The sequence below is a fragment of the Ochotona princeps genome, chromosome 18, assembly GCF_030435755.1.
Source record: "Ochotona princeps isolate mOchPri1 chromosome 18, mOchPri1.hap1, whole genome shotgun sequence".
In the NCBI taxonomy this organism is placed as follows: domain Eukaryota; kingdom Metazoa; phylum Chordata; class Mammalia; order Lagomorpha; family Ochotonidae; genus Ochotona; species Ochotona princeps.
Window position 1 is genome coordinate 47,045,742 of NC_080849.1, and position 14,031 is coordinate 47,059,772.

The 14,031-nt window shown below is 44.8% G+C and overlaps 1 protein-coding gene across 3 annotated transcripts in view; it reads left to right on the plus strand.

The window, feature by feature from the left end:
* The first annotated feature begins 444 nt into the window (after positions 1-444).
* Positions 445-14,031, plus strand: part of ARHGAP28 (Rho GTPase activating protein 28) — a 178,796-nt gene continuing 165,209 nt past the window's right edge. For all 3 annotated transcript variants that reach the window (XM_058677033.1, XM_058677031.1, XM_058677032.1), the window contains exon 1: positions 445-690. Coding sequence is in view for 2 of the 3 variants with exons in the window: in XM_058677031.1 (XP_058533014.1) it covers positions 515-690 (176 nt within the window). In the remaining variant the exon portion in view is untranslated. The remainder of the gene's footprint in view (positions 691-14,031) is intronic.

Below are 14,031 nucleotides of genomic sequence, written 5' to 3' on the forward strand. Positions count from 1 at the left end.
GCCAGGCAGCCCTAGGATAAGACTCCGGTTCCAAGGGGGTGTTGAGAAAAGAAGGGGAAAAAAAAGAAGCAAAGCAAGGAAAAAAAAAAAACTTCCTAGAGCGCATGGAAGGAACCCTCAAGCACCGCGGCGGGTTTCCAGTTTCCTGGGGCGGGGAGGAGGCCAGCCACGCCCACGCTGGCGCTCCGCCCCTCGGGGGGGGCGTGGTCCCCATTGCATGCTAATCCGAGGCCAGTGCGCGGAGCGCTGACAGCCGCGGGCAGGGCGGAGCGCCAGTTCACGCTCACGCTGGGGGCGTGGTCCCCATTGCATGCTAATCCGAGGCCAGTGCGCGGAGCGCTAACAGCCGCGGGTAGGGCGGAGCGCCCGCCCACGCCCACACCGACGCCCCGCTCCCTCTGGGGGCGTGGTCCCATTGCATGCTAATTGGCGGCGGGAGCTCGGGGAGCGCTGACAGCTGCGGGGAGGGCGGAGCGCCCGGCTGCTGAGGAGAGTCCCTCCGGCGCGCCGCTCCATGCTGGTCCCGGTCTTTGTTCTGGGGCCGGCGCGGGGACATGCGCCGCTGACGATGGAGGTGGAGGACTCGGGCGGCGTGGTGCTCACCGCCTACCACTCGTACGCGCGCTCGCAGCCGACCAGCCCCGAGCCGCGCTGCGCGCCCCGGGCCGCCTCCAGCCACCCGCTCAGCAGGTAGGGACGACGGCAGGGCTGGGCAGGGCTGGGCAGGGCTGGGCAGGGCTGGGCGCCGGGCGTGCGACCTCCGACGCTGCCCGGGCTGGACCCCAGGGAGCCCCCGGCTTCCGTGTTGGCCTTGGGGAGGGGAGTGGGACCCGGCGGCGGCGGAGCTCCTCCTCAGCCGTGCCCCCGGGGGTCCTCCGCCGTCCAATCCTAGACCTCCAAATGGACACACAAAAAGTTTTCCATTCCTCATTCCTGCCGAAAAGTAGAAATGGACACACAAAAAGTTTTAAACACCAGAAGAAAAATTTGAAAAACTGAACTAATGTGGGGGCAAATCACAGGAAACACCAGAGGAAAAATTTGAAAAACTGAACATAATGTGTGGCAAATCACAGGAAACTGTCCAGCGCTAACCGCAAACCACACGTGCGGGAGGGGCCCCGGAAAGTTAAGCAGTGACAAGTAGTTTGTAGATGGCAAACGCTTTCCAGTTGCTTAAATGCGTTGGGGTCGTTAGTATTCCCAGTGTTGTCGCCCTGGTCCATGCAATTGTGTCTTCTCTGAGTCCCAAGGAGTGGCCAGGTGCGTGAATGAGTCAGGAATCTATGTGAAGCTACGGTTATGGATCTGTTTGATGCCAGGACAAGACCATCGAGGTCCAGGAACTACTCCAAACATGTTTGGGTGGCAGTAAGTGAGATGGTCCCATACAGGGACATTGAGGAGGAGTTGTATTTGTTTAGGACGCTTTCTCTGATTGGCGACCTTGGAGGAATACTTTTTCTTAGTTTGAGCAGTGTGTTTTTATTTCATCCCGTTTATTTTCAGTCATTCCCCCTACCCCCAGCATGATCTTAGAGTTACATGACAATAATTACTTCTGTTTGTTAATATAATTGATGTGTGGGTCTGCAATGGAGTGTTGTTATTAATTTTTTTAATTTTAAGAAATTGCTTTTTGACTAATATCCAGGAGAAGAATAAACTGCCTTGGCCCAAGATCTCTCTTGAGCTTGGCTAACAAAGGAAAGCATTGTTTCTTCCAAAAACAGCAAGTTATGTGAATTCTTAGTTTTATCTCTAGATAAGAGCATTAGGGGATGTGTGTGCACATGGTGTGAAAGTTTGCTTGAAGATGCGAAGTCACATTTGACTTTAGCGTGTCTTCTGAACATGATCATTGGCTCTCCTCCCATCATGAGTCACTGAGTGGACACACACAGTGTGATGGGAAGCATGGCCACGTATGTGTGCTTTTTGCGTGAGTCTGGTGTAGCCATCCTAACTCCGAGCAGCTGTCTGGAGCACCAGCCAGATTGTGCCATGGGGGCCCTCTGAAACTCCATCCGTTGCCAAAGCAAACTGGAAGGAGCTCTATGAAGTCAGCATGTGGTCCTGTGGAAGATGACCCGTGCCAGAGGAGCTGCCTGGCCCAGCTGGGGTGTTCTCTGGGCGTTGCAAGTTGCATGTGTGCAGTGAAGCTGGCAGGGTTGCTGAGCTGCCCACACTCCCCCCATGGGAAGCTGTGTGCTGGGATGCAAGAGGTGGATGGAGCCCCTGCCCTCCGCCCTCCGCCATGGAGTCATGCAAGAATAGCTCAAATTTTTGGTTCCCAGTGAAAGCAATCAAAAAGAGGTTCCTGTATTTATGAGGGACCAGAAGATACAGGGCCATTAATCATGGGTCCGATAACAGAAATAATCAGGCCCAAGTTATTAACCTTTGACTCACTAACTACTGATCAATACTTCCTTTCAAGCGAAGAAGCAAGATGGTATTGTTCTACTTCTGAAGAAAGCGCTCTGTCTTTCAAGGACGCTCTTTCCTTCAAATTGCTAACATGTTTGGACCATATTTGTGGAGGGGTGACCCGAATGGGCCTAGACAGCCTGGGCTGTTCTAATCTGACTTCTAAGAATCATTGCTTCGCTCTAGGTAGGACAGGTTCCAATCAAAGCAAGCCATTTCCTTTCAGACTTCATTACGTCTGAGTTTATGGATTTTTGAGTCTATGCATTTTTTTTACCTTGTTGCCCACACAGAGGCAGCGTCATTAGCTCTATTGCTGTTGCTGTTCCTCATGGTTGTTGTGTAGAGGAGAGTGGAACAGCTTTTAGAACCTGATGCCCTGGCAAAATGAAGCAGGGTCAAGTGGGCCTGAATTTCCATGAAAAACAAAGGCTACTTAACGACTCAAGCTTCTGTCTCAGAATTGGGAAGGATCTGGGAGATGCTGCTTATCTCATTTTATGAGTTGGTTAAAACTGTATTTAGAACATTATGTTTGAAACTACTTCGAATCGTACACATGTGTTGGCCTTCAAGAGTGGTATATAGCTAACAGATTCTAGCATGGGGGTAGATGGATTATAGATGACCTGAGCTGTAAGTTATTTTTGGTTGGAAGTCTGATGACTGATCTGTGGGTTGCAGCGGTGCGTCTCTGTGGTTTTGCCCTTTGCATTTTATGTGGAAATAGCTGCCACTTAAAATACTCTTACAATGTAGGCGTTGCTCATGTCCTGCCCATTATTGCTTTAGGAATCATTTATTGTTTGTTTTCTGCAATTTCTTTGACTCTGTTACTTGATTCTGTTAGAGCTTAGGGGTCGAGATGGCTGTTCATCATAGACTTGGTTGTTCATCCTCATAATTTGATTTTCCCACATTTTTACACCTTGAAAGTTTCACTAGGATTTAATTTAAGGAATCCTGTAGGATTTAACTGGAAAGATTCTAGGAAGTCTACCTTTCCTGTGCCTCTTAGTAGCATCACATGCTTGGAACACTGTAGTATGTTTCTTTGTTAAAACGCATGATTACCATCAAGGTTCAGGGTTCTCTGTTTCATCAGTTTAAAACAAGAGGATACCTCCTTTGGGTGAAGTTTTAGTGGAAAATCTCAATCTCACTTTCCATTTGTGTCTGCAGTTTTCACTGAAATACTGGGTTGATGGATCTTGTTGGATAATCTAGGTCTGTTCCTCATTAGAAAAACAGAATCCTTAATTCTCTACTCAACAGTGGCAGCGAGTGCCAGGCCTGGTGTCAAGTGCGTTTATAGATTACAGAGATTGAAACCAGTGTAAAATCCAGTCACTCAACAAAGAGACTCACTCATGTTTGGGAGGAAGGCAGTTCCTTTGATACAAACATTCCATATCTACATTTTGGGGTCAGAGAGAAGAGAATGAAGAACTATGCCTCTGAGGTTTGTTAAAGGAAACTTTGAAATTGTCTCTAAAATTTTGATTTTTTTTTTTCCGTAAGAGGCTAAACTTCTGTTCATAATGCAGTGTGAGGATGCTGACATGGACACAGAGTAATTTCATCTGTCAAATCGAAGGTCACAGGAGATAAAAGAGATCTTGTTCTTCAAGGATTTCCTAAATTATATGTTACTGTAATAAGGCACAACTTTTTTTTGGGTGAGGATATAATATGAAATGGCCATGATTATTTCTGATGTTATCTAGTTATACCATGAACTTCCTGAGAGAGGATAAGAATAGAGGAGGAAAAGGTACAACTCTTCCTCAAAAACAAATACAGGAGCAGGCCAAGGTTATCCGGGGAACTCTAATTCAGCTATAGTGCTCAAGCTTTTGTAAAAAGGATATTGTCCTGATATTGTAACTCTTCAGACAGTTCTTTATAATGAGAATGATTTGATTTACCTAGAATTCATGAATGGGAAGTACATCTTTTCTTTGATGGAAAAACTGCATTTAAAAAACTTTGAATGGCAATTTTCATGCATTGCTCTGGGTTGAAATTAATTAAAAAGACGTTTCCTCCAAGGTGCAACTAACTCTTGGGGATCCCAAGTTCTGAACGGGGGCCAGACTACTTTTTCTAGAGAATTCAGAAAAAAAAATAGTGGATCTAGGATTTTTATGGGAGAGTGGATATTAGAGGTCATTCTTTGTGTTATGGTGGAAACTAGAGTTTTCTTCTCTGGTTTCTTTTCATGGTGGGGTCCCTGCTGAGCGGAGCAGGCTCCATGTGTGGAACTGTTGGAAAACATCTGGCACATTTCCTTTGATTCTGTCATTCGGCTAAACATCTGGCCTGCTACTCTGTTCATTTTTAACCTGCTCTGTTCTCCTGTGCATGAATCCTTAATGCACCCACAGAAACTCAAGGAACCTAGAGATCTTACAATCACTTTCATGCAAATAAAGATGGGTATTTCTGAATTTTTGATCCTTGGTATAATTTTAGAACTATAGATAACTTGGAAAAAGAATGTACAGAGAGTTCTCCTGTAACCTTCACCCAGATTCCCCAAATGTTGGCATCTTGTATAACCAGAATTACCAGGCTCCAAACTAACACTGGTATTGTGCTGTTAACTACCACAGGCCCACATTCTGTGTTCACCAGTTTTTCTACTGGGATTGGAATTTTCCCATTACAAAATTGTGTCCAGGGTCACATTTTATTTATTGTGTCCCTGAGTCTCCTCTGAATGACATTTTGTCCTTGCCTTTCACGACCTTGGCACTTTTGGAGGACTGTTGGTGATTTTTGTAGAGTTTTTCAGTTTGAGTTGGTCTGAAGTCTTCTTGGGGTTGTTGAAGGAAGCCTATGAGTTCTTTTTTTTTTTTTTTTTTTTTTTTAGGATTTTATTTATTTTTATTAGAAAGGCAGATATACAGAGAGGAGGAGGAGAGACAGAGAAGAAGATCTCCTGACGGATGGTACACTCCCCAAGCAGCCGCAATGGCTGGAGCTGAGCCATTCTGAAGCCAGGATCCTGGAACCTTCTTCTGGATCTCCCATGTGGGTGTAGGGTCCCAAGGCTGTCCTCGACTGCTTTCCCAGACCACAGGCAGCGAGCTGGATGGGAAGTGGGCCTGCCGGGATTAGAACCGAAACCCATATGGGATCCCGGCGCGTTCAAGGCGAGGACCTTAACCGCTATGCTATCACCCCAGGCCCACCTATGAATTCTTGATGAGAATTCTGCAGATGTGATGTTAAGCTGTTCTCAATGTGTCAGATGCTTGGTGTATAATGCATCTTACTAACCTTGCTGTCAGATAGGATCACCTGGCTAGGGTGCTATCTGCAGTACTAATACTGTTTCCCCTTAATTAATACGTTGTGACTGTGCAGTTACCCCTGTGTTCTGAACCGTTTCCTCCACTGGTTTTAGAAATGATCTTTTGATTTTGACAATGACATTTATTACTAAAGTATTATAATGCTGATCGCCTATTTTCTCATTCCTTTCTTCAGCATTCATCCTAATTTTATCATTTTTATCTCTTTTACCTTTAAAAAGTGAATCAAAAAAGACATAGGCAGCAATTATTGTTTCATCTATTGTTCTTTTGTGTTTTGACACAAATCACAAAAAGATAGTTTAATTTCACCTGACGTTAGATCGTGAAAACTGTGCATCTTTTAGCTTTCAAAGGTCCATTATTTTTTGAGAACAACATTTTGGTACAGGCTTAAGAGGAAAAATAATCAGAAAATTGCTGTTTATATGCAATGTTTAGAGAGTGTAGCTGTTCCAACTTGGCCTGAAGAATGTTACTGAGACTTTTTTTTTTCAAAAGTACTTTTGCACCTAATGGAAAACAGTTCTCTCTTACCAGTATTCTCGAGACACAACATGAAACTCTACAAATGTATTTTAACAAAAACAAAAATTCTCTGATTCACATATAATCGAACATGGTCCTCATGCCATCCTCAAAAAAAAATTTCTAAAGTAACTGCCATGTTTCCAGTTCTCAATCATGTAGTTTTGGCCTATATGGCCTGGAGCAAATGGAAAGATGTAGATGCAATGTTTCCTTAAGGGAAATTTTGGAATTGGATTCTAACTATCCGAGTCGCAGAGTTTGTATTGTTTTCACACCTCTTTGGATGGACATAGAAAGTCAGTCTCCTCTTAAGTAGCTTATGGAAATGAGTGAGTTTCACTATTCCTACAGAAGCATTTAGGATGTCACGGTGAAGTAAGTGTGTCTAAACACTTGCTTGCTTGATTGTAAGTACCAATACTGGTATATTGTTTTATTTATTTGTGGTTTAAATGGTTGTTTATTATTGCTGTTCTTCCTCCCTTGTTTCCAGGCAACCCTGAAAGTCTTTCAAAGAACTTGTGTTTGCAAATATTGTTAGCTTTATCATGCTTTGTGATGTACCTTTGATGAACTAAAGAAGCTTGTTAGAACTAGTGATCAATGCTGTTCAAGGGACTAAGATGTATACTGTTTGTGTAAAGAATGTTACTACATTGACTTTTTTTCCCCTTTTAACTTTTTGTTGTGCTCTGGTTCCTTGAGTTGGCAGTGTTTATTTGATGCCATTCTTTTTCACATTACGTATCATGCGTCAATTTCTCTGCATTTCTCAGAGGATAAGCATTAGAGCAGCATAACAGTGTGCCCCAAAGCTGGCACCTTTTTTTTTTCTCTCTCTCTAAAATGCAATGTAAAGAAACTGGTAGATTGTGTTACTATATGTTTATCTTCTGAAATTTCTGGGGTTTATAAGACATTCTTTGAGTATCAGATGTGTTATGTCACTCTTCATAGAGGAAAATTGTAGACCAGTGATCCATTGGACTTGCATTAAGGGCCATGTGACTCAGGGTGGGCGAGCATATGCTAAACATCACTTAGGAAACCAGTTGTATGTCTCATGTTACTCTTAAAAACTAATTAAATCTGTGCATTCCATTTCTGATCCCTGGATGAATTGATACTGACAGCACACACAGTACTAGAGGCCAGGGTGTGACCTGGAAACCAGAAGCAAAGTGTCATGTAGAATGTTTTAAAATCGTCAAATGCTTGACTTTTATTTGTAGCATTTCAGTAATTCTGAGTTGTCTCTTTGGGTATCTTTTATGTAGAAGGGATATCTGTGTTAAATTCTGTGGTTAGCCAGAAAATTTACTTTCATACATCTGTAATGGATATGGAAAAGAATCCCTGAATTTTCTTGTTTAGTATTCACTGATGAAAACCAATTAAAAACTTGGAGTGCATGTGGTGAAGTAGTGAGTTACTCCTCTGTTTGGAACACTTCCCACAGAGTATAGGTTGAAGCCCTGGCTTCTCTGTGCATCCAGTCCAACTTCCTGTTCTTGTGCCTGAAAAGCAATGGATAATAGTTGAAGAACTTAGGTTCATGCCAGCAGGTGGGAGACCTGGATGGAGTTGTTGGCTCCTGGCTTTGCCCTGTGCCCACTTAAGCTGTCCTGGCTCTTTGGGGAGTGAGCTGTTGAATGGTAGTCTCTCATTTTCTCTCACTCTGCCTTTCCAATAAACAAGTAAATATCAGATGAATAAATAAATCTTAAAGGAAATAAAAAAGTTGCCCAGTACATTTGCCACAAAGCAAATATACCCCTACCATGTGTTGTCTTTATGCAGACAATCATCAATGTATTTATACTTTCACAAGCCGATAGGGAAATCTTACAGGTGCTCAAAAACTTTAAATACCCTAAAACGACAATGTAACTGATAAAATTTTGATTTCTTATTCTCTGCTGTGCTCACACTACGCTTAAACAATTTATGCAGTAGTGCAAATTAGTATGTCAATGGTTGGGATTAAATCCATATTCTAATGGCAAGAGATGTGAATTTAAAAATAAAAAAAAGAATAAACATGGTAAAAAAAATACTCAACGTTTCTGAAGGTATCCTGTATAGTAAGTAGTAAGTGTAAGAGGTCTTACACAGCAAAACAAGCTACAATCTATTGCTATAAGTCAGTTGGTAATTACTCCTGCATGACCATCCTATGATGTTGATGGAAATAAAAGGTCCTGAGTTCCTCTAGAGCTTACCACAGAAGCACTGCCTTGAGAGCTGGATGTGATTTCCATTTGATTGTACAACTGTCCCGTGTCACAGGAAGGACCTTTGGTACAGAGAAGTAGCTCAAGATCTCACAGCATGGTAAGGAGAGAGCCATGCTTCAATCCAGGCTTCTTTCAAAATTGATGCTTTTCATCTTTTTTTTTTTCAACTGTGTAACATCATTTAATGTATTACGAGTTTGTTTTTCTGCCTCAGTTTAATTTTAGATTTATCGGGAGCAGAGATAATGTAATTGTATCTTCCTTAACAATTAGCAGTAAGCGCAGGAAGCATGGAAGGAAACAGCCCAGAAGAGGTTATGGAAGGTGTCCCATTGGCATGCATTTGGCATGGGTTGGGGGCAGACGGGGCTGAAACAGCTCGCGTCATCCACTGGCAAATCCGAGCGCCGGAGCAGGGTGTGGGTCGAGCCAGGTTCGGTTGCGACAAAAGCAGTACACAACTCAGAATGCCAAGGTGACACTGCCTGTGCCGGATGTGATCGCAGCACCCAGCCGGCACACGTGAGAATCAGGAAGGAAGGGACAAACTCGACAGGGGAATAAGGGGTGGTTCCCTTGCCGGATAGCTACTCCCACTGGAGAGCATGAGCTGGGATGGGGATAGATCAGACTAGGCAGGGCTGCAGTACCTGTGCGCCTCATGTGGACCAGATCAGGGAAGAGCCAGGATGGGCGGACTGTTCCTACTAGTGCCAACAAAACTAGAGGGGGTGAGAGCTGTTGGGGCTTAACCGGAACAGAAGCTGGCACTAGGGGCTAATACTGTCAAGTCCAACCACAGGGCCACCTGGAGAGAGCATAATCCAGGAGTGAGAGTGACCTGGGAAGGAAACAGTGGGCTCTTCCCTCTTGGGTTACCACTCCCTTGGGAGGGCACAAAATAACTAGGACAGGGGCTGGGGTGGCTACACAGAGAGGCACTCAACAACATCCGTGAGGGCTGGACAGTTGAGCTGATTGGATGGAACTAAGCTCCAATACCCTTTGACATTTATGAGAGCCAAATGAGATATGGGGCAGACTGAGCAAGTCTGCTACACATACTGGCAAATCAGGGCAGGGATGGGCCTGGTGGGGGTTATTGGGGGTCGCTCTGACTAGGTTGCAGCTCCCACCGGTTTGTGTGATGGCCGAGTATGTGATGAGCAGAACCAGGACGGACTGCAACACCCATTGGTTCCAGTGGAAATCGGGGCTGAAGACGGAACCAACCCAGCAATTGCAACCACCAGCTGATCAGGGAGATGGACTATGCCAGGTCCTGTACTTACTGGTACATATAGGAATTTGGTCTGGGAACACCTCAAAGTTTCTTTGGGGATCCCTTCAACTAAAATGGCAGACTGAGAACCTTAAACAAGAATAAGATGGAAGATAGAACAGGTCAATCAACCACCACAGCTATATGTTGGCAGCGAAACACTGGACAAGGGGAGACTATGATGGACTATGTCAACCAGTGGATTATTCAACAGCCTCATCGTGTCTGGAGTGGCGAGATTGGCAGCAATGCATAACTGGTGAACTACCGGGACCACTTGAGAAAGGATCTCAGAATATGCCCTACATCCGGGACCTGGGGTGGGTGGGAGACTGGGTGGGGCTTCTCCTCAATATTCCGTTTAGCCCTTGTAAGTTTTTACCCTACTCAACAATGTAAAAATTGCCAAAAAAAAAAAAAATTAGCAATACATGCCTTCACATAGTAGATAACATAAATGTTCCAGTTAGTCTCTCCGTTTACAAACTTTTCTGTTGCTTTAATGAATAAGTAAAGGATGGTTAACTATGAATAGAAATAAATAGCTTGGGGGCCCAGCGGCGTGGCCTAGCGGCTAAAGTCCTCGCCTTGAAAGCCCCGGGATCCCATATCGGTGCCGGTTCTAATCCCGGCAGCTCCACTTCCCATCCAGCTCCCTGCTTGTGGCCTAGGAAAGCAGTTGAGGACGGCCCAAGGCTTTGGGACCCTGCACCCGCGTGGGAGACCCGGAAGAGGTTCCAGGTTCCCAGCTTCGGATCGGCACAGCACCGGCCCGTTGCGGCTCACTTGGGGAGTGAATCATCGGACGGAAGGTCTTCCTCTCTTTTTCTCCTCCTCTGTATATCTGGCTGTAATAAAATGAATAAATCTTTAAAAAAAAAAAAAGAAATAAATAGCTTGACTGATTTTGTTATTGCTTTATAAAATTCAATAGTAGCATTTTTTTTTCATTTAAAAGCTATATTCTTCATGCTGATTACTTAGGTAATGATATTTTAAACCAAACAGGATGTGCATGAGGAGTCATCAAACTGACCAGCAAAATAAAACCTAAGCAATTGGTAATAGGCAATATTCCTATGGCTTTCTCTCTCCTTGTCGAGAGACAGAGAAATCTCTCTTTCGGTAGGAGGGAGGACAATTTTTAATCCTGTAATACGCAGGTTCATACTTTTAATAACTAAATGTTAGTTTTTTCCATCTTAGTTTTGCTATTTGTTTCACTAATTATTCTTAATTTTAAATGTGCATTTAAATTCTTTCTTTTATCTGAAAGGAAAGGCAACAGAGAGATGGAAACAGAGGCAGCAGAGAAACATGGAGATGGATAGCTAGAGACGTCCACTTGTTCATTTCCCCATTGGTTGTCTTAGCCAGGCCTTGGCCAGGGTGAGCCAGGAGCCAGGAACTCCATCTGAATCTCCCATGTGGGTGGCCGGAGCCCAGGTACTTGAGCCATTTCCCCCTGCTTTCCCAGGCCCATTACCAGGGAACTGGGTTGGAAACTGAGTAGCTAGGACCTGAACTGACATTCTGACATGGGATGCCAGTTCTTCCAACAGCTGCTTAATCTACTATGCCAAAACATCCAGCCTTTAGCTATTGTTCTACCACATGGTAGAGACTTATCCCAAGACTTTTTGTTTTATTTTTATGATTTATTTTCTAAAGATTTATTTATTTTAATGGAAAGGCAGATTTATATAGAGAAAAATATTCCATCTGCTGGTTCACTCCGCAAATGGCTACAATGACCGGAGCTGAGCCAATCTGAAGCCAGGAGACAGGAGCATCTTCTGGGTCTTCCACATAGGTGCAAAGTCCCAAGGTTTTGGGTCAGCTCTGCTGCTTTCCCAGGCCACTAGCAGAGAGCTGGATGGAAAGTAGAGCAGTTGGGAGAAGAACCAGTGCCCATATGGGATGTTGGAGATTGCAGATAGAGGATTACCTTGTCGCACCACTATACTGCCCCCTCTTCAGGAATTTTTAATATAAGCTGAGAAGCACTAATTCATTTGAATTAATGTGTTCTTCCTCTTCCATCAGTATTCAGTCAGGTTTTCACCTTAACCTGATTCAAGCAAGGGACCAAGTCATTCTTAGAATATGTGTAGAGATCAGTTCTGTTCCAAATTTTGCTTAAACATTTAGGATAATATAGGTAGTGAAACTGTGGGCCCAGATGCATTTCTAGTCTCCATAAGCCTGAGTCATTAATGACTTTGGACCCACGATGATACTGATCTAAGACGGGTTTCAACAATTTCTGTTTAACGAGTCCAGCGGCGTGGCCTAGCGGCTAAAGTCCTCGCTCGCCTTGAAAGCCCCGGGATCCCATATGGGCTCCGGTTCTAATCCCGGCAGCTCCACTTCCCATCCAGCTCCCTGCTTGTGGCCTGGGAAGGCAGTCGAGGACGGCCCAGAGCACTGGGACCCTGCACCCGCGTGGGAGACCCGGAAGAGGTTCCTGGTTCCCGGCATCGGATCGGCGCGCATCGGCCCGTTGCAGCTCACTTGGGAAGTGAATCATCGGATGGAGGATCTTCCTCTCTGTCTCTTCTCCTCTCTGTATATCTGACTGTAATGAAGTAAATAAATCTTTAAAAAAAAATTTCTGTTTAACAAGCTAATTTGGGGCCCGTTTTGGTTTGGACCTCAGTATTAGTTCTAGAAAAGTCAGAATTCTAGGGAGACCAGAATTGTCTCCATTCTTTGGCCTCTCATGTTTTCAAGGTATTCTCTTGGCTCAAGTTTGTTTCCCAGGATTCCAGAACGACAGAGAAAAAACAGCCATGTTAAAACTGTGTGATCAGTGATCCAGGCACCTCTCACTGCACCGGTGGGATTTCTTCTCGCTGCTTTTTTTTTTTTAAAGATTTATTTATTTCTTATTACAAAGTCAGATATACAGAGAGGAAGATCTTTCATTCGATGATTCACTCCCCAAGTGACTGCAACGGCCGGTGCGCGCCAATCCAAAGCTGGGAACCTGGAATCTCTTCCGGGTCTCCCACGTGGGTGCAGGGTCCCAAAGCATTTGGCCGTCCTCGACTGCTTTCTCAGGCCACAAGCGAGGAGCTGGATGGGAAGTGGAGCTGCCAGGATTAGAACTGGAGCCCATATGGGATCCCGGGGCTTTCAAGGCCAGGACTTTAGCCTCTAGGCCACGCCACCAGGCCCTCTTCTCGCTACTTTGAACCTGCCAGAGTGTGTTGCTGGTGGTAGCCAGGCTCTCTGTCGACCCATCATGGGGGAAGAAATGAGAAGCAACCTCCAGGGGACAGTAAGTGTGGCCAAATGTCCTGCCTAGAACCTCCCGGAGAGGGCCCTGGGCTTGGCAGCTCTGGTCAACTGGCCCTGTCTCTGAAGCATCGCTCAGCCCACAACGTGGTCAGCTGTGCTGTGTGAACTCTGCATCCAGGAGGAGAGGAAATGGGGAACATCAAGGATTAGGAGAGGAGGCAGTGTGATTTGAGAATGGCATTTCCTTAGCGTCCTCTCAAACCCTGCTACATCTACTACCAGGGCACTTTATCTTGCTGAGTGTGACTCCCAGAATCTTGAAAACATACACACTGTGACTTCTCATTGGCATCTTGAAGAAAAACATTTACTGACCTCAATGGAGTAAGCAATTAATGAACGGGCGGGGGTGGGGAGGGTGGAGAGAAACAGCTGACTGAATGTTTCTGCAGGTTCTGTTTTGAAAAATAGAGGATGCCTGGTCCTGTGATCCCTAAATACCACAGCTGAACTCTCCCTCCCTGTGATTACAAGGTCGGCTCGGCAACTGCTTTTATAATATCTGAATTGTGCTTCGTTGCAGAAGCGCCATGCTAGAGGCCTCCCACCTCTTGCAGTGGCTGGAAGCAGGGGATTGGCAACATGGCCATGTACCTTGTGTGCATAGCTGTGTCATCCTTTGTGAGGCAGTGAGTCCGTACCAGCTAAAACAACATGACTCATTGCTTATACGAAGTCCCAGTGAAGCTGATGTTGACTATACCGATCCTAAACAAACATGATACTCCTCTTAGCCAGATGTTAGAAGTGCTGTTATTGCGGGAGTTTTGAAAGTTAGCACAGATTAGATTCTCTTTAGAGTTCATGGAAGTGCTTTGTTGCTCAGAGGATTTTTGGAATGCTAAAGAGGAATGTTCTTCAGTTAACCAAATCTTACAATAGGTCATTTTGTCCTTTGGCTGTTTCCTTCTTTGTGTTGTAGTCTGAC